The sequence below is a fragment of the Photinus pyralis genome, unplaced genomic scaffold (genome assembly GCF_008802855.1).
Source record: "Photinus pyralis isolate 1611_PpyrPB1 unplaced genomic scaffold, Ppyr1.3 Ppyr1.4_LG9, whole genome shotgun sequence".
In the NCBI taxonomy this organism is placed as follows: domain Eukaryota; kingdom Metazoa; phylum Arthropoda; class Insecta; order Coleoptera; family Lampyridae; genus Photinus; species Photinus pyralis.
In genome coordinates, this window is record NW_022170878.1 from 10,892,918 (window position 1) to 10,919,702 (window position 26,785).

At 37.9% G+C, this 26,785-nt stretch overlaps 5 protein-coding genes and 2 long non-coding RNA genes across 8 annotated transcripts; 4 read left to right on the top strand and 3 right to left on the bottom strand.

The window, feature by feature from the left end:
* Positions 1-219: 219 nt before the first annotated feature.
* LOC116180151 lies at positions 220-689 on the top strand. The gene is made up of 2 exons (XR_004147079.1): positions 220-356; positions 408-689. It is a non-coding gene; the product is annotated as an uncharacterized LOC116180151 (long non-coding RNA).
* A 98-nt stretch (positions 690-787) lies between these two features.
* LOC116180136 (GPI mannosyltransferase 1-like) lies at positions 788-2,454 on the top strand. Its single transcript, XM_031499994.1, has one exon. It carries the CDS (start codon positions 933-935, stop codon positions 2,367-2,369), a length of 1,437 nt encoding a protein of 478 aa, XP_031355854.1. The 5' UTR covers positions 788-932; the 3' UTR covers positions 2,370-2,454.
* A 7,678-nt stretch (positions 2,455-10,132) lies between these two features.
* On the bottom strand, positions 10,133-12,359 carry LOC116180134 (zinc finger protein draculin-like). 2 transcript variants are annotated; one of them, XM_031499993.1, is made up of 2 exons: positions 11,937-12,359; positions 10,133-11,885 (listed from the first exon to the last, which is right to left on the bottom strand). In XM_031499993.1, the coding sequence occupies exons 1-2, from the start codon at positions 11,997-11,999 to the stop codon at positions 10,254-10,256; spliced, it is 1,695 nt and encodes a 564-aa protein (XP_031355853.1). In that variant the 5' UTR covers positions 12,000-12,359; the 3' UTR covers positions 10,133-10,253. The 2 variants fall into 2 exon arrangements, with proteins under 2 accessions (XP_031355853.1, XP_031355852.1); XM_031499992.1 differs by having other exon boundaries at positions 10,133-12,358.
* Positions 12,360-12,494: 135 nt separating this feature from the next.
* Positions 12,495-13,941, bottom strand: LOC116180139 (gastrula zinc finger protein XlCGF46.1-like). The gene is made up of 2 exons (XM_031500000.1): positions 13,862-13,941; positions 12,495-13,811 (listed from the first exon to the last, which is right to left on the bottom strand). Exon 2 carries the CDS (start codon positions 13,799-13,801, stop codon positions 12,554-12,556), a length of 1,248 nt encoding a protein of 415 aa, XP_031355860.1. The 5' UTR covers positions 13,802-13,811; positions 13,862-13,941; the 3' UTR covers positions 12,495-12,553.
* Positions 13,942-15,648: 1,707 nt separating this feature from the next.
* Positions 15,649-16,443, top strand: LOC116180150 (phosphopantothenoylcysteine decarboxylase). Its single transcript, XM_031500012.1, has 3 exons — positions 15,649-15,878; positions 15,925-16,128; positions 16,175-16,443. Exons 1-3 carry the CDS (start codon positions 15,783-15,785, stop codon positions 16,436-16,438), a joined length of 564 nt encoding a protein of 187 aa, XP_031355872.1. The 5' UTR covers positions 15,649-15,782; the 3' UTR covers positions 16,439-16,443.
* A 5,781-nt stretch (positions 16,444-22,224) lies between these two features.
* LOC116180145 lies at positions 22,225-23,340 on the top strand. The gene is made up of 3 exons (XM_031500006.1): positions 22,225-22,485; positions 22,542-22,981; positions 23,038-23,340. The coding sequence occupies exons 1-3, from the start codon at positions 22,254-22,256 to the stop codon at positions 23,191-23,193; spliced, it is 828 nt and encodes a 275-aa protein (XP_031355866.1). The 5' UTR covers positions 22,225-22,253; the 3' UTR covers positions 23,194-23,340.
* A 2,409-nt stretch (positions 23,341-25,749) lies between these two features.
* Positions 25,750-26,613, bottom strand: LOC116180152. The gene is made up of 3 exons (XR_004147080.1): positions 26,573-26,613; positions 26,295-26,500; positions 25,750-26,244 (listed from the first exon to the last, which is right to left on the bottom strand). It is a non-coding gene; the product is annotated as an uncharacterized LOC116180152 (long non-coding RNA).
* Positions 26,614-26,785: the final 172 nt, after the last annotated feature.

Below are 26,785 nucleotides of genomic sequence, written 5' to 3' on the forward strand. Positions count from 1 at the left end.
TTGTAACTGAATCTCGTTTATTTAACTTTGAATTAAAGAAGCCTTCAATATTCTACCAATTCTACTGTTTTTTGTTTGGAATCTGATGATTACAACAGGGATAACTTTGGAATATTCTCCAAGCTCAATTATCTAAATGATCACCCTGTATTTAGTGCCGGTGACAAGCAAAATTCGCGAGCGCTGGCAAGTGGCAACACTGTAAAGTAAAACCACAGCTTACTTACTAAGCTGTGGTAAAACATTACATAACCTAAACCTAACCCTACTTTTTGTTCTGGAAACTCGAAAAGCCCCTATGCCCCAAAAAGACCCCTGCAAGCGGTTTGCCTGTAAAATTCAAGAGTGTCTTTCAGGTACGAATCCCCTCACGACTCCAAAATCCTCCTGGTAACCGTATTTTGTAGCGAACAACTACCAAGAATCCGCGTGCAGAGAAGCCTTCGAGGAGATGAGACAATGCTGCATTAAGTGGAAGGAGCATAGTTTCGTTTGTCAGGGCGTGAAAACGGAAACCCCGTACACGATTAGCACGACGACGTCATGAATTACCGCGACAAGATCAAGAAGCAAACCTGGATCCATCGTAACCCGAGAATATTCGTTTGGGTTACCACAGTTACGGCTGTCAGCATCTTGTTTTCGCGTGTGATTTACGATTCGATCTACACCCGCGATCTTCCCAGCCTGGAGGAATTGAGCAAAGATCGTAGTAAACGGTTCGGTCGTTAAATGGAAGCCGTGCGAAAGGCCAAGGACCGTTTTAGACAGTATCCGTTAGTGTTAGGTAAATGTAGGAAGGAGGCCGGTAGTTATGCGAAGTGCGTTCTCGCGAAGGACTCTGTGAACGTAAACGATTGTGCTCGAGAGTTCGAGACGTTCAAGGCGTGTCTGCAGCAAGCGGCCGTTGGTTTGCGTACCAAACTGTAAAAATGCCGTCTCTGTGGCACAGATTTAAGTTGGTCGATTTTCGTTATCACCTTCTCCTCTCGTTCCTGATTCACCTCACCCTAATTCACTACGGGAGATATCACGACGAAAGTTACCCGGTTCCATTCACCGACGTCGATTACAAGGTGTTCACGGACGCGGCGCGGTACGTCGCGAATTTCGAGTCGCCTTACAAACGGGACACTTATCGGTACACGCCGCTGGTCGCCTACCTTCTACTCCCCAACGTTTTGCTGTGCGATTATTTCGGTAAGTTGCTGTTTTCCGCCGTCAATATCGTCGTGGCCTTGCTGATACGCGAGATCGTTCGACACAACTTGCACGAGTTCGAGCGGTACAGGCAGAGCTGCGACGTGAACAAACTGCAGATCGTCGACGACAGGTCGATTAAGCGCAGACGCAAGAAGCACGGGAAGAGCGACGTCGACATCTCGGCGGACTTCGCGATGATCTTGTCGCTGTACAATCCGATGACGATCGCCATCGCCACGAGAGGTAATTGCGATTCGATTGCCGGAGTTCTCGTCCTCGCGACTCTGTACGTCGTGCAAATTTGGAAAAATTCGTTCGTCGCCGGTATTTTACACGGCGTCGCGGTACACGTACGTCTTTACCCGATAGCGTACAGTCTAGCGCTCTTTATGCACTTGAGCGAGTTCGCCTTTTACTCGCATAGCCATCGACTGTCGGCCGTTGTCAAACCCGCGAAGGGCAAGAACAAGAAGATACAGTTAAAAGGGGGCGAGAACGCCCTGGACTCGAGCTGTAGGCGAACGGTGTTTAAACTCGAGTACCTGTACTACTTGATCCCGAATCGAGAGCAGTTCAAGCTGGTAGTCGGCTGCATCACGTCACTGTCCACTTTGATTGGCGCCTTCTATTTGCTCTACGGGGAGAAATTCCTGCACGAGACGTACGTGTATCACCTGACCCGAAAGGACACCCGTCACAACTTCTCCATGTACTTCTATCTGCAGTACCTAACGGCGGGAATCAAAAACGTCGGCTTCTGGCAAAATCTCCTGACGATCCTCCCGCAGGTAATTTTGCTCCTCGTGTTCTCGGTACGTTACGGCTTGAACAGGCTCTCGTTAAACTTTGCGTTTCTCGCGTTGACGATAGTAATGGTCGCGTATAATACGGTGCTGACTTCGCAGTACTTCGTCTGGATCTTGGTCATTTTGCCGCTGTGCGTTTGGCAGATACAGATGTCGAAGAAGTCCGCTCTGTTCTTGGTGACGATTTGGTTCATCGCCCAGGCCGCCTGGTTGTTGCCCGCTTATTTCCTGGAGTTCCAAGGTCACAATACGTTCATGTTCGTGTGGGTGCAAAGTATCTCGTTTTTTTGCGCCAATATGGCCATTTTGGGACGGATTATTAAGTGCTATATGGTAGGAAAGGTCCAGAAAGTTAGTTAGACTGCGGTAGTGTGCCAGTGTTGTAGTTATTTATAGCAGTAGACTTTGTAAATTTATATGCATTCATTAAATATTGTCACTTTAAGCTTGTCATTTCATTTTCTCATGGGCTCCAACCCAAGTAAACAAGTTAAAAAGTAATCGTAAACGATTTACATGAAGCGCATTTCCACTTGCATTCATTTCCCATTATTGTAAGATGCAACTTCTATTAAAATCGTAAAAATCCGGCCACAAATATGAAAGATAGCGTTGCACATGGGCAATCCATTGTTGACGTGCTACTTCAATTTCAGTTTATGAGAAAAATTTCATTTCAATGCTTTTCTAAATAAGAAAGTTGGAACTGCGCATGCGCAAACCTAAATTTTGAAACTAATGTTAGATTTTCCTTTGTTCCAAGCGCCTAAGTATCAAATTTCACTTAAATGGTTCCATAGATTAAAAAAGTTGGCACTGCGCATGCGCAAAATAAAATTTTGAAACTGGCGCTAGATTTTCCTTTATTCCAAGTGCCTATGTATCTCATTTCATTTAAATTTTTCCATAAATAAAAATGTTGGCACTGCGCATGCGCAAAACCAAATTTTGAAATTGGCGGTTGATTTTCCTTTATTCCAAGTGCCTATGTATCAAATTTCATTCAAATATTTTTATAAGTAAAAAAGTTTGCAATTCGGTTTATAAATGGTCGAGATGCGAAAAGGGCACTGTGAATTTTGAATCGATTCGATTCAACTTTTGGCATTGCGTATTATATGGCTAAGGCTATGGCCATATTGAATTTCATGCAATTCAGTTCATAACTAACGGAGATGTAAAAGCGATCGAACATTTCTAAACAAAGTTATCGTTCACACGGACAGATAGATGGACAGACAAAGGAACAGACGGAGAGACCAACCGGCAGGCGACAGATAGCAATGCAAAATTATAAACGATCTCTAGGATCGTTAATAAACGGCAAAAGTGTAAAATTATGGAACATGTAAAAACGGTTTTTTGTTTTTTTTTACAATAACTTTTTTTGTAAGCGGTACAGAAAAAATTCCTTCCTTGGTACAAGACTCGACACCATAACGAACCAAATAGCGGAAAAAGTAGAACAATAGCTCTTAAGATAAAGAACTAGTAGCGTCGCAAAACGAGCGGACGGACGGACAAAGTGGTCACAATAGCGCATTTTTATTTTATTTTTGTGGAAATACGCTAAAAAGATGATGCGTATCATTCCTCTGCGTGGGAATTAGCAACGTTAGGATTTGAATATCGCTGAGGGTATCACGGACCTGAATTTAAGGTGCTTCCCTGCTAAATTGCCAAGGAATTTTTGTAATTAATTAATTAAAATTCAACCTTCCTCTCCTACGTAGCTTACGGGATTAGCTGAAAATATTATTTCTCAATTTACAGGGTAGGTGCAGAAAAACCACGACCAGGTGACCCAATATGACTGTTCCTCGGCAATATCTCGAGAACAGTTCGTCATATGACTTAGGGGTCAAAAAATTATTGGGTAAATCGGTCATGAAGAATCGCTTGAAAATATTTTATTTATTCTAAAAATGACCACCAGAGGGCGTAACTGCCATCTTAAATTTTAAAATTGTATTTTCTTTAAATTTCGCATCATAAACTAAAAAAATTCACATTTTTGAAGAGAATCAGTTTATCTATCATCTTCGTAAAAACAAACCAGGTGTCAAATTCTTGACAGAATAGCTTCCTAGCTGAAACCAAAAATTGTCAACATATGTTTTTTTACGCATGCATTTTGTTTGCTTTTATTAGAGGGACCTACCATCCAAATTTCGTTAAAATTGCTCCATAAATAAGAAAGTACCTAGCACATGCTAGGAAGCTAAAAATCAGTTATTTCAAAAACAAAGATGGCGTGGGGCGTTCAATTGCTTTTGCAATAACCTGCTAGTTTTGACACAATGATCCAAAATCATAAAAAAATCAAATGGAGTGATATGACTTTTTCTTTATGAAAAAGTAGCCAAATAACACCCAAAGAGGCCAGTGGAAACCGTTTTTCAAAATCTCGTTCCTAACCTCAAATATTGGGATAATGTGATTAATTAATTAATTAATAAAAATGCTTAAATTGCATCTTAAATTTACTTTTTACGTATTTCCGGTATTTGTCGATGGCGCGAAAGAAAAACACCCTTCACTTTTAAGTAGGCCTTGGAAAATTAAACAAATGAAACACGATGCATTATTACTTTAATACCGTAACAAATGTTTTAAATCGCACATTTGATTTAGTGCTGTCATCTTTAGATAATCTAGAGGTAACAAAAGAATCGCCTATTAGTATAGAAGATAAGCATCATCCACCTTTATTAATAACGATTCACTTACCATTCACGAAATATCTCCAAGGCCTTTATCACAATCACTCATGTGAAAGGGACATTGAGTTTAATTTTAAAGCAGCAGATTTTTTAAAACTTTACTAAGTATTACTTGAACTCTACAAATTTCGATTCTTTAAATCGCTATGCGGATCCTGATGTAGCAGTCAATGAGTTTTATGATATTTTATACGCAATTATCCATTCCTGTGTGCCTCTGCGTAAAAAAGCAACAAAGACAATAGCTATCCTTGTTGGTTTAACAATAAAATAATTCGCGATATAGGTGAGAAACATTACCATTTTAAACGTTTAAAAAGGAATAATAGCAATAAAGATTTCCATCAAATGAAATACGAATGTCTGCGCAAAAAAATTAAAGTCGATATAAAAAAAAAGTGCATATTCAAAATATCTGTCCAATCTAGAGGTCGAGATGAGGTCCAACATGAATGCCTTTTGCCTTGCTAAAGGACCGGTCATTGGAGCGGGAAATGTATCTCAACAATGTCACGTACAGCAATTCCTCAGAAATATCAAATGCTTTTGCGACTTATTTCTCATCAGTTTACAAACAAGTACCTCCGACTTACAAAATTGAACCAAACCATACCAAAGTAACTGTTTCGGAACCATTGTGTATAACAGAGATAAATGAGATAGAAATCGGTGAAGCAATTGAAGAATTAAAGCCCAAGAAATGCTCAGGACCTGATGGTATTCCTGCGTATGTTTTAAAAGGTTGCAAAGATATATTTGTTCCCGTATTTAAAATTTTATTTAATATTTCAATTAAAGCTAACAAATTTCCTTCTAAATGGAAATCAACAAAAGTATGCCCACTTCATAAATCTGGGTTCAAGAAAAACATTGCAAACAGACCAATAGCTGTCTTATCGGCACCTGCCAAAATATTTGAAAAAGTGTTGCAAAAACGCATATACAATCATGTCAAAACATATCTATATATCCGATAAACAGCATGGATTTATGAAGGGTAGGAGCACTGTAACAAATTTAGTTGAATTCTCACAAAACGTATCGAAAGCCTTAGAAAAAGCAATTCAATATGATGTCATATACACTGACTTTTCGAAAGCTTTCGACAGCGTAAACCACTTTCCGACCGCCTGCTAAAGTTCTTTATATCATATCTTGCAGAGCGTACACAATGGGTTACATTTCATTCCTGCACATCTCATACGTTTAATGTTTCCTCGGGAGTACCACAAGGATCCAATCTTGGCCCTCTCCTTTTTCTGTTACTCATTAATGACTTACCTGACGTTGTAACATTTAGTGATCCTTTACTTTTTGCTGATGATTTCAAATTGAGTCATCCAATACGGTCATTGTCCGACTGTTTGAAGCTACAATATGATCTAGATGCAGTGGTGTAAGGAAAATGATTTGCATTTCAATATTAAAAAGTGCAAATCGTTGAGGTTCTCGCGAAAAAGAGAGGATGCAATATTTCATTACAAGTTGGCAGGTCAAATTTTGGAAACTGTAGATTACCAAGACGATCTTGGTATCGTTTTTGATAAGAAATTGTCTTTTAACATTCACATTGAAAACAAAATTAAAGCGGCGTATTCAAGTTTGGGCTTCATTTTCAGATCTTCCAAAGATCTTAAAAACGGAAGTACGTATAAAATTCTCTATCACACACTGGTCAGGCCACATCTTGAATATGCATATCCATCATATGGGCACCTTATGCAAATAAATACCAGTAGGCCATTGAAATGGTACAGAAAAAATTCATAAGACGTATGCAGTACCGACATACATCAACATATCCCCTCTTTGACCACTATTCGGATCTTTTGCAAACACATTGTATAAAAAGCTTGAGTGACCGCAGAAGAAATCATCTTTTAATTTTCTTTTATACACTTTTAAATAATAAAGTGAGTTCATCACATTTGCTCACACTAATTAATTTCAATGTTCCGGACCACAGAACTAGACGTAAATTGATATTATTTAAGATACCTCAATCTAAATCCATTTTATTAAATCACACAGCACCGATTATACGCATGATGACAACGTTTAATAGCTTTCATTCTTTGGAAATTTTCGATGTAACATGATCGCATTTTAAGAAACAGTTAATGATTATTTAGTTAGTTTTTTGTTTTTTCGTTACCTTATACTCATCAATTATTTCTATTCATAATTCATATCACGGAATTTAAGAGTTATTTTAGTCCTCAAAACTGTCATTGGATACAATGTATCTGTTGTTTTGAGTATTTCAATAAATAAATAAATAAAATAATAACAGCCGTAATTTGTAAATTATTCTGCTGTGTTTACGCATTCAGAAAGTGCAGTTTTTTGAATTTGTAATCTTTTCTCAAATGCCGATTTCTAACAAAGAAGTATTTAATATACTGGCGATATATTTTGAGTATTTTCAAAATGCGACCATCGCTGCCCGCATCTTCTATTTGCGTTATCCGAATCGACCACGAACCATCGCCGCCAGCATATTAAATGCTTCTTGGTTAGAAATCGGCATTTTAGAAAAGATTACAAATTCAAAAAACTGCACTTTCTGAATGTAAACACAAAAGAATAATTTACAAATTACGCCTGTTATTATTTTTTAATGCATCGTGTTTCATTTGTTTAATTATCCAAGGCCTACCTAAAAGTGTAGGGTCCAAACAATCTTTCGCGCCATCGACAAATACCGGAAATACGTCAAATGAGATACAATTTAAGCATTTTTATTAATTAATTAATCTCAATTTCTCAATATTTGAGGTTAGGAACGAGATTTTGAAAAACGGTGTTCACTGACTTCTTTGGGTGTTATTTGGCTACTTTTTCATAAAGAAAAAGTCATATCATTCCATTTGTTTTTTTTAGGATTTTGAATTATAGTATCAAAACTAGCCCCCTGGCAGAGAAGGAAGGTTAAGAAGTTAAAGCCGGTTATTGCAAAAACAATTTAACGCCCCACGCCATCTTTGTTTTTGAAATAACTGAGTTTTTGTTTTACGAAAATGACAGATAAACTGGTTCTCTTTAAAAATGTGAAAAAAGAATGTTTAGTTTATTATGCGAAATTTAAAGAAAATGCAATTTTAAAATTTAAGATGGCAGTTACGCCCTCTGATGGTCATCATTATTAGAACTTGAAAATATTTTCCAGCGATTCTTCATGACCGATTTACTCAATAACTTTTGTTACCCCTAAGTCATACGACGAACCGTTCCCGAGATATGGCCAAAGAACGGTCCTATTGGGTTACCCGATATGTAGTGTTAAACAGGAGTCCTCAGTTTATCGACCCCATTCCTCGAACTTTCATCATCTCTGACCTATAGGTGAAATGGATCTTTATTCCGGACCCCCCTACTCATTAGGTATGTTTCGTAGTGCCCTCACTTCAGTTATAAATTTAAGGAATAACAACGTTGGTTGGTTTCGCTGACCCATATGGTTCCGCACTATTTAAGTAGAATTACTTTTTAAAAGTTCTGGTACCGGTTCCAGTTCTGTGACTTCAGTAATTTTCGATTCCGGTACCATGTTGTTTCGATTATCAAGGATCCCAACATAAATAAATAAAATTATTATTAACAAATATAAATTATTAATAATATGGAAAAAAAAATAATACACAAAATTAAAGTACATTATTATTTTTTATAAACATACTTTTTAGATTTAATTGAAATTTCTTTTTAGCTTGCGCGTTCGTTTTATTTACCAATGGCCAATAAAATAAACTACATATTTTTTAGCGAATTTTCTAGAGCGATATCAAGACGTTTATGGAGCAAGGTCGTGGTTTTGGTACCGTAATAAGTTTTATGGTGCAATATTATTGCAATCTATGAGATGAGTGCGAACAAAGCAAAAACAAAACATTCAATATCTAAATAAGATGTGAGAGAAAAATACTTTAAATGCAAAACCTAAGCTACTCTTAAAAAATGACAAATTATACATTTCAACTTTGATCAAAATCGGGCGAATAGAACAGATAGCCTGCCAAAGGGAGAGATGCAATATTGCAAAAACTAATCTACCCTTAAAAAATGACAAATTATGCATTTTTAATTTTACAAAGAGGAAAAGCAAAACTGTTCAATAATAGATATTTATTATACAAGACGATAGAGGGATATTTTAACCATTGAGTGAATTAACTTTCACGAGATAGTTAGTTTCCCTTTATCGTCGTGTATAATGCAAAACTTTATTTTATAGTAGAAGCCAAGTAAATCATTGTAAAGCTTCTGACAATGGGGGTTTACAGTATAGTTGAATTCCGCAGTTCTAATTTAATAAGCGTGTACCTGAAACCATAAAACATTTTTTTGGATAGTAAAAGTTTATTTAAAAATAGAGGCTGATTAGCAAAAAAAATAATGAACATGTGCGGTTTTAAAGGTTTATTCAAAACGATATGATTGTGGCGGGCTCTGTGACGTAATAAGCCCGACCAATCAGCTCCTAGAACCATTCAGATGACATAACGACTTGGCAATATTGCAGGAGAATGGCATTTATAACTTGCGTCATCTGTCACAGGCACTTGTCACTTTCGTGCTAGATGCAGTTAAACATCCCTCTCAAAACGTCAAATGTGACAAACGTCAGACCCTCGCGTAAGGTTGCCAGCTCACTTCTATGTGATTGGTTGTAGGTTTGTGGCGTATTAAGTCTGAAGCGTTTCAAATTCGGACTAAAAACACAGCTTTTCAACAATTTATTTTGGGTTTATTTTACTCACAAATAAAAATTGAGGACACACAGGTCTTTTTATTTTTAATTTTACTTTGTGGATCAGAAATAAAAAATGAAGGCGGGATGACCCCATTCTGAATTTAATTTAGAGACGTCAAAAATAGCAAGGGTAGGTTCTGCGATCGCGACCGTTTCCATAGAAACATAATTGTCATATGTTCTGAACGTCATTTTATATCGTGCATTTGAAATAAGAATGACAGATGTCATTAGAATGCACAGTCATTTGTTTCACTTGATCTACCCCTTCCTTTAGGAAATTATAAGAGATAAATAAAATTGGTAATAATACGCGCAAAAAAATAGCCGAATCCTAACCAGAAATTTTCTGAACGTAATAGAAAAACAAGTTCGCCTTGCATAATCAAACGACCTTCAGGTACCTATAATCTCAAACGCATTCGGAGACCTCGGTGAAGGGGATATCCCAGGTTACATAAATAACTAAATAGTGACCTTGTTTTATGGTGCAAAATCGTGCTCGGAAATTTCCCCTGCAGTTTCGGATTACAGCTCAGACTATCTCAAAATACACAAACGAACGATAAAAGAAAGGTAAGTGATGGAGACAGAAAGATTTTAAAATTAATTAATTAATTTTATTAATTAATTTTTATATATATGGGGATCGAGTTTCGGACACTTTAATATGTATTCAATTACTTTTTAGATTAATAACATAGTAACAAAGAATAGCAGTCCCATTCTAAAGTTTTGCTTACCACAAACCGAACACACAGACACAATTCAGCTACAGTGAGTCGCAAGATGCTTTTTTAAATCGGCCTTTACTAAACAAGCATATTCGCACCGGTCGCATTTCCAATCCCTGGACGTTTTGTGCCGCGAAACGTGCCTCCTCAAGTACTTCTCGTTACCGGTCCTGTAATGGCAAAGGGAGCACTGGAACTCCTTCGAGTTCGTATGCGTCATAAGGTGCTGCTTCAGAGCGTCCTTAAAGTTCGTCGCGTACTCGCACCGATCGCATTTCAGCTTCTTCGCCGCCTGGTGCCTCAGCAGATGCATTTCGAGGCGATTTTTAAAACTCGTGCGATACTCGCAATGTTCGCAAGCGAAATTCCGGACGACCTCGTGATTTCTGAGATGCTGCTTCAGGTTCCTGTCCGAGTTGGTCGTGTACCCGCAATCGGCGCACTTGTAGTCCGCCGATTTGTCGTGTGTCAAAAGGTGGCGATGTAAATTGTAACTGTTGTTAGTCGCGTAATCGCAACGTTCGCATTTTAAGTGTCGCGAGGAGCTGTGGTTGCGCACGTGCCGCTTGAGGTAATACTTCATGTTGGTGGTGTAGCTACATTGGGAGCATCGGAAGTCGGTGGTGCTCGTGTGGTACAGTACGTGACGTCTTAAAAGTTCTTTGACGTTTGTTTCGTAATTGCAGAATGAGCATTTGAACTTTACGGCGGAGTGTGTTAAACGATGTCGCCGCAAAAGCACCTTTGAATTTGTTTGATAACTGCATTGAAAGCATTTGAGGTCCTTGGACGAGTGTGTTAGAGAATGTTTCTCGAGGACCCCCTTAAAGTGTGATTCGAAGGAGCACAGGTCGCACTTCCACTCTTTCACGAGCGTGTGTTTCACGATGTGCCGTTTCAAGTGCTTCTCGATAGTTGTTTGGTAGTGACACTGGTCACATTTGAATTCCGTTACGCTCGTATGTGTCAGAATGTGTTGATTCAAGTCGCCTCTGACATTTGTGGCGTAACTGCACCAGTCACATTTTAAATCTTTCGAAGTTTTGTGCCTTAAAAGATGCTGTTTGTAGCGCTGTTTAAAATTCGTGCTGTAATCACACTCGACACAATTGAAGGCGACGGAGGTCATGTGGTTCTGCAGGTGTCTCTTTAGGTACCTTGCGACACCGGTGTTGTAATTACAGTATTGACATTGGAAATTATTCGAGTTTGAGTGGATTAAAATGTGCTCCTTTAAAGCTCCCTTGTAGTTTGTCGCATAATTGCACTGGTCACATTTGAACGGCTTCGAGGTTTCGTGAGTTAAGAGATGTTGTTGGAGCCGATTGCGAATATTTGTCATAAACTTACAATGGACGCATAGATATTCCACGGGGCTTTTGTGATTTAGAAGATGCTGCTTTAAGTATCTTTTGGTAGTCGTCTGATAATTGCAATGGTAACACTTGAACTTCAATTCCTTGGAGCAAAATTGCTGTGACGGACAACTCTCACTTGTGCTCTTCAAGAGTGAACTACCACAGTTGAAAACGTCCACTTTGGTTTCGACCAATTCGTCGTATAAGTTAAGAGAGGGTGGATCGGTGACATCTCTTAGTTCAATTTTGCCCTCAAAATGATTCGAAGGGTTACAGTCAACGTCACCACTTGCAACAATCTCATCAGCTTCTTTCTTTATCATCAATGATAGCTCTTCGGTTTTAAAAACCGTTGCTGGAGAAGGGGCACTTGTGTCTTCTTGCTTTGGTTCGAGCTTGACAGTTACATCATCGGAGGACATGATTGCGGCCCCAATTATCAATAATTGGTTGTGCTTGGTAAATTTGATAATAATTATGTTCTTGGCTAAACACAATTCCACATAGCTCTACAAAAACAGGCAAAATAGCTCACTGTACTGTCAGCAGATATTTTAAGGTTATGTTGTTCCACTGTCACAGACAAATTGGACGTGGTTCTTTTACCACTCATTTATTCGCGCCCTCTACATACAGGGCCTTTTGAGTAGCAAACAGTTTTCTACGCTTTTTTAGTTTAAAAAAAAGGTCCTGAAAGATTTTCAAACGCAAATCGAACAAAAGAATAATGGTACCGGCGCACAAGAAGGCGTGAGGGCGGGCTATGGGCAAATGACCAATTTAGAGTCTGTGATCAATTGCGCACTAGTAGGTCCAATTAATAGAATATAAATAGTGGGGGGTGCGTCATCTCTCGCCTTCTTACCTGCCGGTATCAATACCTGCCAGACGCAAATCACTCTATTAAACACACAATCTCAATTTTTGTATACAACTTATATTATTGGCAACGGTAATCCCTTAATACTAGGTACTATCATTCCACTTTACAATTTGCAGCAGGAGTCGGTGACTGCAACTGGCAATGATGTTTTACAAAATGGCGTTTCAAATTTATCTTATTATTTGTAGCGTAATCGCACTGATCACATTTAATATCTTTGGAAGTGGAGTGTGTTATAAGATGACGCTTTAAAACGGCCTTACTATTCGTGGCATAATTACACTGACCACAAATTATATTTTTCGATGTGTCGTGCTTTAATAAATGTCGATTTAAATTTTTCTTAGTGTTCGTAGCATAATCGCACAGACTGCACGTGACATCCTTCAATGTGGAATGTGTTACGATGTGACGCTTTAAGTTATGCTTGTCGTGGGTCGCGTAATTACATTGATGACAAATCAAATTTTTGTGTAGGTTGTGTGTTGAAATATGACGCTTTAAGCGAATGTTAGTAATTGTAGCATAATTACACTGATTGCAGCTGAAATTTTTCAAGGTAGAGTGTGTTAACGAATGCCGTCGTATATATCTCCTATTTTTCGTAGTGTAATTACACTGTTCACAATTAAAGACTTGGGAAACGTTATGTATCAGACGATGATTCTTTAAATTATCCTTATTGTTGGTTGCGTAATTGCACTGGTCACATTTAACATTTTTTAAAGTACTGTGCGATAAAATGTGACGCTTCAAACTATCCTTGCTCTTTAAGGCGTAATTACATTGATGGCAAATGAAATTTTTGCAAGTAGCATGCGTTAAAACATGGCGCTTTAAGTAAAAGCTGTTATTCGCGGTGTAATCGCACTGATCACACGGAAAATCTTTGAACGTGCTGTGTGTTAAAAGATGACGCTTGAAATTCATCTTATTATTTGTAGCATAATTGCACTGGTCACAATTGAAACGTTTGGAAAGATCTCGTCTCAAATGAAATCTACCAAGATGAGTTTCTAACAACTGCTTAGTTGTGGTGGAGTAAGTGCAGTGGTAGCATTTAAACTCATTTAAAATGTAAGACAGTGAAAGTTCACATTCTTCAGATTTAACACAATTTGTCCGATGCATGCCTTCACATTGGGGTGTGATGATTGAAAAGGAATTGTGCTCTTCTTTAATCGGTGGTTCTCTTTCTTGTGATCCTGGGGTGCTATCACAATATTCCTGCTTCACTGTTACCGGTGGATCGTTCACAAATTCCAATTTCTCCAAGGAGGTTTTCGTTTCTTCTTCCTCCTTGAATTCAGTCTTCACAAACGTGGTGATAGGATCAAACATTTTGGGATCTCTGTTAATTAATGGAATGGAAAAAGACTTGGTGTTTTGAGGGGCACTTACCAAGAGTTTTAAAAAAAATTATAGACAAATTCACACACTTCACAAAAGCATAGAAAAATTATTTAGAAAAACAATTGACAATAGAAAAGTGTGGCTCAGTAACCGTATCCGTATAACCCAAGCATATACAGGGTCGCTATTTAAGATGGAACCAAAGTTGGCACACTCAAACCGTTTGAGATATAGACATTAAAATTTGAACGTTTCCATTTGAAAATATTTGACATATTTTTTTGAGTGCGACCGCCATCTTGAATTTTTTAAATTATAACATAGGTCATTGAATTAGATTTTTTCTTTTTTTATTACCTTAAACATGTATGGTGTTAAATTACAAAATAATAGAGAAAAGGGGAAAACACTTTTTCTTATTAATTTGGGTGCGTAGAATCCAAATCAATTCGTACTTTTTCGATCAGACTTCTCAATCAAAAGTTAAAGACTAGAAACCAATTTCGAAAGAAAATTCAAAGGGCTGTAACTTTTGAACTAGTAGCCCAATCTTGGAACTGTTTGAAATTATAAATTCTACAGGCCACATTCTATAAGAAAATTTTTTTCCTGATCGATCTGAGACAATTTTTTTTCGGGTCTCAAAAAAAGGCAGTGTATAACCTTCCTTTTTTACCAAAAATCGACTACACCAAAATTTCTCGGGAAAACACTTTTTCTTAATAATTTGGGTGCGTAGCATCCAAATCAATTCGTACTTTTTCGATCAGACTTCTCAATCAAAAGTTATCGACTAGAAACCAATTTCGAAAAAAAATTCAAAGGGCTGTAACTTTTGAACTAGTAGCCCAATCTTGGAACTGTTTAAAATTATGGATTCTACAGGCCACATTCTATAAGAAAATTTTTTTCCGGGTCGATCTGAGACAATTTTTTTTTCGGGCTCAAAAAAAGGCAGTGTATAACCTTCCTTTTTTACCAAAAATCGACTGCACCAAAATTTCTCGGGAAAACACTTTTTGTTATTAATTTTGGTGCGTAGAATCCAAAACAATTCGTACTTTTTCGATCAGACTTCTCAATCAAAAGTTATAGACTAGAAACCAATTCCGAAAGAAAATTCAAAGGGCTGTAACTTTTGAACTAGTAGCCCAATCTTGGAACTGTTTGAAATTATGGATTCTACAGGCCACATTCTATAAGAAAATTTTTTTTCCGGGTCGATTTGAGACAATTTTTTTTTCGGGGCTCAAAAAAAGGCAGTGTATAACCTTCCTTTTTTACCAAAAATCGACTACACCAAAATTTCTCGGGAAAACACTTTTTCATATTAATTTTGGTGCGTAGAATCCAAATCAATTCGTACTTTTTCGATCAGACTTCTCAATCAAAAATTATAGACTAGAAACCAATTTCGAAAGAAAATTCAAAGGGCTGTAACTTTTGAACTAGTAGCCCAATCTTGGAACTGTTTGAAATTATGGATTCTACAGGCCACAGAGAAGGTACTTCAAAATTGTTTAAAAAAGCTCTCAAAAGGGTATACAAATTCATGGATGGGCGCTATGCATTTTTGGATTTCTGAACAGGCTTTTTCAGTTGTCCAAAGACCGCAGAAAAATATTTTGAAGTGTAGTTCATTTGGAAAGAATTAGTTCAAATGTAACTCTTATGGTACATTGCATCTACTGAATCATGTGAGCTGCACTTCTAACCTCAATTTCCATGTCGAGTTACACTTTTGGACAGAAAATTTTCCAACCGACGCCCCCCGATAAAGGAAGCTTTCCCTTGGACCATGAAGGTCTGTGCAAAGCGTCAATGATAAAGTATATGAAGTGCCTGTACACCAACGACAACAACAATTCATTGTGTCGAGAGGAAGCGAGAGAGTACCTGGGTTGTCGTATGGACAACAATCTCATGCTAAAAGAAGACTGGTCAAAGTTAGGTTTTAACGACACAAAAAATGGTTAATATATTACTAGGTTGTACCGGTAGCGTCGCTACGATTAAGCTACCGATACTCGTCAAATCACTGTTGGAACTTCAGCCCGACATACATGTAGGTTTCGAACTCTTTATGTCGACTATTATAATCGTATTTTTAGATTCGCGTTATTACCACTGAACGTGCGAGGCACTTTTTCAATTCGCACGATATACCGGAGCAGGTCCAGGTGTTCGACGACGACAGGGAGTGGAAGTCGTGGTCGACGCGAGGCGACCCGGTTCTGCACATAGAACTGGGAAAGTGGGCGGATCTCCTGCTGATCGCACCGTTGGACGCTAACACATTGGCAAAGGTCGCCAATGTAAGCGAATGGAGTCGATCTAGCTTTTACTAACCCAAACTTACAGGGGATCTCCGACAACTTGCTGACGTGCACGGCGCGCGCGTGGGATCTTTCCAAGCCGTTGCTGTTTTGTCCCGCGATGAACACGAGAATGTACGAGCATCCCCTGACGGCCAGTCAAATAGCTCTGCTTCAAACTTGGGGCTATCGTTTGGTGCCGGTCGTGAATAAAACGTTAATGTGTGGAGACACGGGCGAGGGGGGAATGGCTGAAGTTTCAACGGTAGTTGAGTTTGTGCAAAATTGTGTATTAAATAAAATGCTTTGATTTGAGCTTGTTCTTTACCATCTCCATTGTGATTTTTGATATTTTGTGATTCTCTACAAACCAGAGCTTAACTTTCAAAACCCTGGAAGATATCTAAACGCACTAGAAGACCAAAGAATTACGCCACACGGAAACGGTAGCACAAAACTAACTAACGCGGAAACAAAACAAAGGAAAGCAAATTAAAATAAAATTAAAGCTTCTTGAATTATTTTCTCAGCTTCCGGTTATGATACAAATCTGGGGCTGGTCTTAAAATCCATGCTAATTAAGCGCGCTTCATTTGACACCAAACACAACCTAATCAGACCGCTAATTAGCAGAGGTGTCATATGGTTTCGACATTGGTTTTACAGAAAAAATACAAATATGCAGCCTACATTTTGGGCGCCAACAAAACAAATAAAATATGGCCCCTGTTGGGCTTGTCATTCTGATAATAACTGATTTAAAAACCTTAACCAGATATGTTTCCATGGAAAATTTTAGTTGTTCGCGCACGATTAGAGCGTTGTGCGTGGGTGCACCATCCTGTTGAACTCAAATTTTTCTGGCATCTTCGGAAGTAATCGGAATTATCTTTGTTTTCTATAAAGCACATGACACTAAACCAAAGTCAGTATTGTATTTTAAGAAAAAAAGTGCGTTCCGGCACTGCCAAATTTAACATGACAATGACACTTGCTTTGCTTTGCCGAGTTACTCAAATCATGCAATACCTACTTACTAATTTTCTCTCGTCTTCCGAAGGACGAGAGCTTTACGAAGGCTGCAAGAATAATTCAAATATCTCTACGGGAACAATTCGAAACTAAATAATTCGGTTTCCTTATATCGGCGCCTAAAACGATGCTTCAAACTAAAGCAATTGCCGTTACCTTCTATTTCCAACTCCCCTCTAGAATAGAAAAAGGGATCCGGACAGTTTCTCGAAAAAAAAAGCGCTCGTTTGAGTTTCTCCATGTACCGAGTGTTCACTAAAGCTGCTAGCATTCATTCATGTACCGAGCGTTCATTAATTCTTATCGAATTTGTGTACGAAAACGGGTGCTTCGTTACACTACGTTATAACTGTTATAAGTATACAGCGCGTGAAAGCTGTTGGAGAAAGAAGCGAAAGGATTCTGAAAAATCTCCACTGCACTGAAAAGCGATAAATGACTCTCCGGAAGCTGCATACTTTAACCAAGGGCGCGAGAAATCGTTGGAAAGCGTCCTGTTTGAGTGTCAAATGTATCTAGAATACCTACTCTGTAAAACACCTTAATGCTTAGGTTGTATAAGAAAGTTGGGTTTTGCGGCTGCGCAGCGCAATTTTGAAATGTGGATTTTATTTGCTTTTTTTATTAGAATTTATCACCGCCCCTCAAAAAAAAACTTTATGAGCGTTCCAGGTTCTTCAGAGCATTTTTTAAACAACTTTTTGAGGCTTATTCGAATCCCGGAAAACCCAAAAAGTGCATAAAGGCCGTTTTGCTAGATTTCAATTAGACCGTACTAAAAGGTTTCCAGAAATGTATATAGTGCCTTGTGCCTTTAGAAAAGGCATAATAGATCACCTTTAGGAACCTTTGGATGGTCTTGAGAGGTTCCGCCCGGTATATACAACTTACGGCGATACAAACATTTTCGAGAGTTGGCAACAATGCAATTTCTAGGTGGAAAAAAACTGCCTGCGCCATCCAAACAGCACGAACGGGGGTTATGTTTGGCATCGGGCGGTCGTGAACGCGTCGCTCCATAATGTTTGTTCTTATTTTGTGTTATTTAATGCAGGTAGTAATTTTTGCATTTCTTTATATCGTATTTGTGTTTTGTATGCCGCATTTTATATTTTTTGTGTGTTTCAATCCTTGTTTTTGAAATTTACTTGATTTAACCGCAATGCAGAATTACATGTTTAATACCGTTATGCTATTGTTTGTAATTGTTTGGTGCAATGCTTGCTTAATTCATGTTGATTGATGTTGATTACTTGGTCTTGTCCCTGAAGTAACATTCATATAAGTGTTGATCATTTTATTTTAATATGTGGAAATTACCGATTCGTTTGATGTATATACTGACTTGTTGTTTGTAACTAAACATTTTCTCCGTGAATGAAGTAGTCACGGGGGTGGTAAAAACTGTAGTAAAAATGGAGCTACGACACCTAATTCCGTGATTGTCTTCGACATTCAACTGTAGACTCGAAACCCCGAAACCAGGGGCGGGTTACCTATCTTGCAGGAGCGGGATTACGCTAATCAAAGCTCTTCAGTTTAGAGTCTATGTGCGATAAATGAGTGGCGATTTAATAATTTCCACATATCGTGTTTTTAGTTAAATTTGTCTACAAGGCCATGTAATTTTCCATCTTGCTTTTAACAAAAGAACTTTATTGCACCAAAGATGAGTCACATCGTGTGTATTTCACCATTTCTTAGAATCCTGGTACCTGCTTACCTTACCCATAATTCCCAAAACTTGTTTTTAACCTACATGTTATACCTCTTGAAGTTTACCTGCTACTTTTATGTTATAATTTTATGTTACGCATTCAGATCATTACAAACAATTAATTTTCCAACACAATTTGATATTAATTGACAGCTGGTTTTTTTATTGGTAAGATCTTTTTTTTCCCAACCTATTTCTATTTTTATCCGGTGAACTACAATTGTCAAAGTTTATTTTTGCAATGTAATTTATTTCGACTTAAATTTCCGAGTTTTCACAATTTTAATAATTGCGATGATTATTAAACAAACTTTTCACAATTTCAGTGTTTTATTTTACGTTCCTTCCCTACTGTGCTTCAGGTCAAAGCGTTGTTTAGAACTAACGTAAGGGGGCCCTGCAATAGGTTTTTTATCACGTGCCACTTTTTAAATTTTAGCGGGATCTTGTTTAGTTTCGGAGGGAATAGTCATTCGGGTGGCCATTTTTAAACGTTGACTTTATTTCCATTCCAGTGTTATAGGGACTTGAAGTCGAATAGTCCAATGCCAGGACCCTAGGGAAACACGAGGTCAACGTCCAAGGTCGCGGCCTTGGGAAAACCCTACATCAAAGTTAAAGGCAATGGTCTTGGGGAAACCCAGTGGTCACGACCTTGATCTAGCTTGCAGTCACGATATTTGCCCAGCATCCAAGCCCCATGACAAATCCCGGGGCAATGATCTTGGAGAATCCCGGGACCATATAGCGTCACATGACCTTGAGATTTATCTTTAATCTTCCTCATTTTTTATATTCCTTCTCTATTTAATATAATAAAGACTATTTATTATTATTATCCCAAGGTCATGACCTTGTGAGGTAATCGGTGAAATCCCAAAGCCACGCCCTTGTGACGTCACAAAAAGTGGTGGGGGATAGTATCGGCGTTCTACCGAGATCGATGAGCGTAAGTGAGTACGTGTATCCTACGTTTGTAGGAAGGGCGTCGTATCATATTGGTGATAACGCATTGACTTAGTGGAACCAAAGGTTGGGGTCGTGAACAGATGTTTTCTGGTCTAGGTCGAAGCGGGAATTGCCTTTTCAGGGTTCGAAACTCTGCTTTTAAACATTTGCGGCCAAGGACGCTACGCTCTCATCGGTTGACCGTTTTGATCAATGAGGGATCAGCACGTTTTAGTTTGCTGCCGGATGTCTATGCGGCGTATCGCCACACTGACAACTGTTTTTCTTGTTTTAAAGCACCTAACAAATTTACCCTCATTGATTCACTAAATTTCCCTAATTATTCCTTTCAACCCCTGAAATTCGTTATTCTCCTGATGACTAAAATGACTCACAATAGCACGATTTACTGAAAATCCCATTGATTAACGTCAGTCTTCTCCTTACCTACCCCTCATCTCATTCCTACTGTGTACCGGGTGACCCAATAAGACTGTTCCTCGGCCATATCTCGAGAACCGTTCGTCGTATGACTTAGGAGTAAAATTGTTGGGTAAATCGCTCATGAAGAATCGCTGGAAAATATTTTCAAGTTCTAAAAATGACCACCAGAGGGCGTAACTGCCATCTTAAATTTTAAAATTGCATTTACTTTAAATTTCGCATAATAAACTAAACATTCTTTTTTCACATTTTTAAAGAGAACCAGTTTATCTATCATTTTCGTAAAAACAAAAACTTAGTTATTTCAAAAACAAAGATGGCGCGGGGCGTTCAATTGTTTTTGCAATAACCTGCTTTAACTTCTTAACCGTTTGACCGATTGTAACTGTAACAAATTTGGTATCGTTGAAAAGAGCATTCCTTGGGCAACAAGAATCAACCAAAATATAATTTAGTTGAATCCTTCCCCGCCAGGGGCTAGTTTTGCCAGTATGATCCAATTGATTAAATCAGACTATCATTGTATCTTCCATGGCAACCTGATAAGTAAATCAAGTTACTTGTTATCTGTTAATGTCATTCCGTATTTGTAATGCTAACTTTAGAACAAAGAGTGTACCTTGTTCAGTGTTATGGAATAAAATATGAATAAAATAAAATGTTTCTCTTTAGCTCTAAGGTGTCTTTTTTAACTTGATTTGCTTATCAGGTTGCCATGGAATATACAATGATAGTCTGATTTAATCAAAAACATGCAACTTAGAAAAATTTCCGCTGTAGATTTTGCGTTTTTTATAATTTTCTACCCGCCAAAAGGAATATCTAGATTTTTATTTCAGAATAGGTGGTTTTGAGGAAAGCAAAAATTTTTATAAAGAATGACATTTTTGCGTAGTTAAAATCAAAAATTTTTTCCCTCGTTCAGTCCATCCGGGGACACACTGTATGTTTACAAATTTTAAAAAAAAGTGCGCATGCGCAAAACAAATTTTTCGATTCGGCATTTGTTTTACTTTTATTTGAGGTGCCTAGATACCAACTTTGATTTAAATATCTTAACAAATAAAAAATGGGATTGCGAAAATACGAGTACAACAGTTGGAATGCGCATGCGCAATATATTTTTTTGAATCTGCATAGTTGCCCGAGGTTTAAGGAATATTTACTAACAGAAAATCGGACATTCATATGCTCTTTGTAACAAGAAACCCGTTTTGGAGATTTGGGCAAAGTTTGAGCTGTAACTTTTTGACCCGTTGGTCTACGTAGTCAAAAAACAATAGTGAGCTTTCATATATCCTGAAGAACATGTGTATCAATTTTCAAAACGATCGGACGTTTCTACACAAAGTTATCGTACACACGGACAGGCGGACAGACAGACAGCAATACAAAATTATAAAGGATCTCGAGGATCGTTAATAAATCCCCCCGATTTATTAACGATCCTCGAGATCCTTTATTTATTATTACCGATTATTACCGATTACGAATTGCTTAAATCGCATCAGACATTATGATGTCTCTCACTGCTGCCTAAATCATATTTTCAGTGATATAAGGGTTGCCTACAACCCCCTAACCCGTCGAGTAATAAACTGCGATTTTATTGCAAGTAAACCGGGTGATTATACTCTTAAATTTATATACATTTCTCCGGGTGCTATCTAATTTGTCTGTGCTTTAAGGGAGAAATACAAGTCTATCAGAAATTGACACCCTTTTAAAAAGAGTGCCGCATTAACTTATTATTGTGAGGGTTGATCACATCCCTCTTATTCTCCAGGTCATGTGAATTCTCCAATTATTATTATGAATATTTGGATTTATAATTCAATAAAAAGAAAATGAATTTATTGTTTGTTGCATTGCGATAATGATTTAATCAAAGATTAGTCACCCTCCCGGTATTTATACCGTTACCTATCGCATATTGTAGCGCAATCGTCGGACCAGTTTCTACCACCTGCGCGCTATTCACCAAATGTCAGTACGCTTTTGGGTCAAAAGAACTTTGGCCGACCGCCGAATTTTGCGTTCTCTTAACCTTATTATTAAAGAACCTTTTCGCATGATCGAATCAGTCAAGGTCCGCATACTTTCACGAAATAACAAATTACGCATTTATTTTGTCAATGTCACGGGCGATTCAATGAGCGCGAGCAGCGATTCTTCCGGTTTCTTCGCGTCTTCCGACTTCGAGGTGGAGAATTACGGTGAGTTTTTTAACCGACGCGGCCGGGGGGGAGTGAATTTGGGGACGAAATTTTAGATGAGTACCTCGCGAAAATCGGCGCGGAGGAAGAGGAACTGCGACTGTACGATTTGCAGCGTCCGCATAAATTCGAGACGTACCTCGAGCGGGAGAGGAACATCGCGGATTCGATTTTTAATCTTCCCGCGCTGAAGTGTTTGAAATTCACGCACCGGAAGTTGAAGTTTGCGTTTACGCCGTCGGAGGTCGCGCAGTTCGTCAGCAAGAGGCTTGTGTTTATAATCAGCTTGAAATATCGTATGGGGTACTGGATGGTGAAGAGGGATTATCTTCCGGTCAATTACAAGTGGCGCATTTACAAACTGTTTTACACATCGGGCAGGCCGTCGCACTTCCGCTTTACCGACGAGAATATCGTGGAGGCCGTTCATCAGATGTGGAAAATTCTGTGCGAGTGGGCAGCCCAAGATGAAGAATTTAGGAGAAGGAAACGTGATGTAAGTAGATACATGGCGTGCTTTTTTTGAGGCGAGCTTAATATTTTTGTTTCAAGCGGTACCGCAACGGCGAAGACCTCTTCTTGGATGAGCACGATGAAGAATTATTCCTCAGCGAGGGCGAGGTGGAAGAATTGCACAGGAAAAGAAACGCAATTTGGGAAAGAATGCTTCCACCGAAACCTGCCAAAAGGGCGCGCAGGCATCGGTAGTTAACATTTTAGATTTACATGCATACTTTTTTTGCAGTTTTAGTTCCTAAATTTACATGCCATTCCTATATTTATTATCTACACTACCATAAAATTGTTACTATTTATAATATCATTATATGAAATATCGTTGATCTTATTTATTCACTTGTGAACTGGAAACTAAATCTTAATACCCTTATTTCTAAAGGGTTACACTTGAACAGATTCAATTACATTTATTTTGTAATTAGGCAATATAACTGTTTGAACCTAACAAGGAGCCAAGTCGCTCTTATTTACGACACACCCATATGATACGTAGAACAACCTTAAAAACATTAGGAAACTATGAAAAATTGAAGACGTTGGTAACCATGAGAATACTGAGGACTTTAAATAAGATCTGCTTCAGTGGAGTACCCGGTTCTTGTACTATTGTTTTATAAAGCCTTTCTCTTTCTGGCTTTAAACTCTTTCGGATTTAGAAATTCACGTAATCGAAAGCTCTCCAGACCACTATAAAATCTTAAGAGCCCAATACACATTTTTCCGAGCAATGGCCGTCCGAGATTATGATGGTTTTCAAGCCACCAAGGTTTCTAAATCACCGTACGAATTTTGAAGCCCCTTTAGGTCTTTGTGGCTGCTGGTAGCTTTTGGGAGTGCAAGTTTTCAAACGCTTTATAAAAAAGTGAGTTCTGAAAGACCATGGGGAGGCCTAAAAATACTGGTAGCACACCATAATTTCCTAAAAAGACCATACCATACCGTGCCGTCGAAGGCTTTTCAGTGCTCTAGGAAATTGTACGACTGTTTTGAACCAGAGGATTTTTCGGAGACTAGCAGTGTGCCCTTTCTCCAGTATTTAGAAATTTCTACAAAAAAAAGGTCTTTAACGGTCTTAGAAATAGGTCTTGGTATGAGCGGTATAGGTTTTTCCAAGACTAACTGGGTTCCTCTACCTCTGGAAACGGCTTGGAACGCCTCAAAAAGCTTCGGAACTGTTCTAAAAAGGAGTATTTGAGACCTCTGGAGAGAATTGGAGGGTTCTGTCCTAAAATGGTTTTTGTTTTCGAGAGCATTCAAGAACTGTCTGCAGTCACTTAAGTTCTTTTTTCAGAAAACCGCCAAAAAGATTTTAAATGATTCGTTATGCCCTTTCTAGAGCCTACACCATTGTGGGAACCGAACATGCAGCTGAGGAGGTACAAGCAGTTGAGGAAGGCATCATAAATTTCTGGAAACCTTTGGGTATTCATTGCTCTGGAAACTTTATAATGCTCTGGAAGGCGATCGAATTTTTGAGAGAGCCTAGAACGTTTTGGAATAGGCTCAAAAGATCTTTTTCGATAGTCTAAAGACTTCAGGAAGAATTTGAGGCTCTTAGATTTTTAGAATGCCTTTTGACCTCTTTCCAGGGCCTTTATTAACATAGCGCTCGAAAGGAGATTAAAAATGGTTTAGAAAGTTTTGGGAAACCCGTCTTAGGCACTTTTCATTGTAATCTAACCTTTTAGCACCTCTTCGTAAGCCTATGAAGAATTTCTAGAACGGTCTAGGTCTAAAACTATGGTAGGTATACGAAACATTATACAATTCTCACCTAGATCTTATGCAAGTGGCATAGAAAGTGAGTTCTGAAAAATTAAAAATCATTTTCAAACTTTCAACCTTTTACAAGTGCCCATTAGAACCTTTCCATTGTAATGGTATCTCTTAATTTGGATTTTTAAGAGTTTTGGGTTTTCTAAAAAAGGATAATCTTAACTCGGTGCTGCCCCCACATTGTGTGAATTGAGATTCAGCAAAAAATTGAGGGCCTAGGTAGTCTTAAGTTCGTACACTTGGGGGGAGGGGGGAAGTAACACGAAAAAAAATTACTAGGCGTCATTTAATTAAGTAAAAATAGGAAGGGGTTATTCCGGGGATCTTTTTGAAGGCATTAGGGTCTAGAGGTTACTAAATTAAGCAATAAGCTCATCTTATTTCTTTAGAAACTTTATGTTTTATAAGATGTCGCTCAAGACATTGTTTATTATTTGTTCCATAATCACAATTAGGACATTTTAGCACAAGAAAGTTTGTGTGTTAAAATGTGTCGTTTCAGAGAATGTTTATTATTTGCGCCATAGTCACAATGAACACACTTGAAGTCTTTAGAATCGGTATGTGTTCGAAGGTGTCGTTTAAAGTTGCTTTGGTTATTTGTCTCGTAATAACACTTTTCACATTTTAGCACTTTAGCAGAGAGTTTGTGTGTTAGAATGTGTCCTTTAAGACATTGCTTATCGTTTGTTCCATAATCACAATGAGCACATTTAAACTCTTTAAAATCGGTATGATTTAAAAGGTGGCGTTTAAAATAGCGTTTCTCATTTGTCTGATAATCACAATTACCGCACTTAAAATCTTTAGAATCGGTATGAAGTAAAATGTGATGTTTAAGGTAGTATTTGTTATTTGTCTTGTAATCACAATAAACACAGTTGAAAGCTTTAGAATCGGTATGATTTAAAAGGTGTCGTTTAAAGCTGGGTTTGTGATTTGTCTCGTAATCACAATGATCACATTTAAAAACTTTAGAATTGTTATGTTTTAATAGGTGTTGTTTAAAGTAGTATTTGTTATTTGTCTTGTAATTACAATGAACACATTTAAAATCTTTAGAATCACTATGTGTTAAAAGGTGTCGTTTAAAGTTGCTTTTGTTAGTTGTCTCATGATTACAATGAGTACATTTTAACACATTTACATTACTAGAAAGTTTGTGGGTTAAAATGTGCCCTTTCAGAGATTGTTTACTATTTGTTCCATACTCACAATGAACACATTTGAAATCTTTAGAATCCGTATGTTTTAAAAGGTGTCGTTTAAAGCTGCTTTTGTAATGTGTCTTGTAGTCACAATTAGTACATTTCAACTCCTTATGTTTCAAAAGGTGCCGTTTTAAGTAGGATTCAAAATTTGTCTTGTAAACACAGTGACCACATTGTAGCACATTACATTTGTGCCGTTGAAGCAACTTTTTATTCTTTGTTCCATAATCACAATGAGCCCAGTTAAAGGCTTCTGAAACATTATTCTTTAAAAGGTGTTTAACTTGCAATTTAGGTACTTACCATTTGCTATGTGTTGACCAAAGTCACATTCAGTTTGTTGTTGTACTTTTTCATTATTGAGCAATTTGGAGCACTGTGCAGTAATGGTAATTTCCTCCTTTATTGTAACCAAAGCTTCGTTGCTTACTAAGAGGTTATCTTGAAGATCGGAATGAATTTCTTCTTCTTGTTTTGGTTCGATTTTAATGAGTTGCACGTCCATATAACTAGAATCAATAACGTTATCAAGAAGTGTGTTACAAGTACCTATTTAATATTAAACAATAAAAAATGTTTACCATTTAGGAGCTCCTCTCTACAAACGTACATAAAGCTGTGGCTCTGGCAAGTTCATACAGATGTTATTTCTCTATGTACAGGGTGATTCAAATTCGTAGCTCTCTATTCGGATCTCTGTAACGATGAGAGATACATGAGCGTAGGTTAAATGTGGACAAAAGTTGTCCGTTTTGGTGACCAAAAAAGAAACGCATTTGAAATTTTTTAAAAAT

What these genes read in the sequence shown, in the direction of transcription:
- LOC116180136 (XM_031499994.1), top strand. Translation starts at nt 933, where the DNA reads ATGCCGTCTCTGTGGCACAGATTTAAGTTGGTCGATTTTCGTTATCAC.
- LOC116180145 (XM_031500006.1), top strand. Translation starts at nt 22,254, where the DNA reads ATGTCAGTACGCTTTTGGGTCAAAAGAACTTTGGCCGACCGCCGAATT. An exon ending in CTTCGAGGTGGAGAATTACG is followed by an intron (nt 22,486 to 22,541) that starts GTGAGTTTTTTA and finishes ACGAAATTTTAG; the next exon opens with ATGAGTACCTCGCGAAAATC. An exon ending in TTAGGAGAAGGAAACGTGAT is followed by an intron (nt 22,982 to 23,037) that starts GTAAGTAGATAC and finishes TTTTGTTTCAAG; the next exon opens with CGGTACCGCAACGGCGAAGA.
- LOC116180139 (XM_031500000.1), bottom strand. Translation starts at nt 13,801, where the DNA reads ATGTTTGATCCTATCACCACGTTTGTGAAGACTGAATTCAAGGAGGAA.
- LOC116180150 (XM_031500012.1), top strand. Translation starts at nt 15,783, where the DNA reads ATGGTTAATATATTACTAGGTTGTACCGGTAGCGTCGCTACGATTAAG. An exon ending in AACTTCAGCCCGACATACAT is followed by an intron (nt 15,879 to 15,924) that starts GTAGGTTTCGAA and finishes TCGTATTTTTAG; the next exon opens with ATTCGCGTTATTACCACTGA. An exon ending in CATTGGCAAAGGTCGCCAAT is followed by an intron (nt 16,129 to 16,174) that starts GTAAGCGAATGG and finishes CCAAACTTACAG; the next exon opens with GGGATCTCCGACAACTTGCT.
- LOC116180134 (XM_031499992.1), bottom strand. Translation starts at nt 11,999, where the DNA reads ATGTCCTCCGATGATGTAACTGTCAAGCTCGAACCAAAGCAAGAAGAC.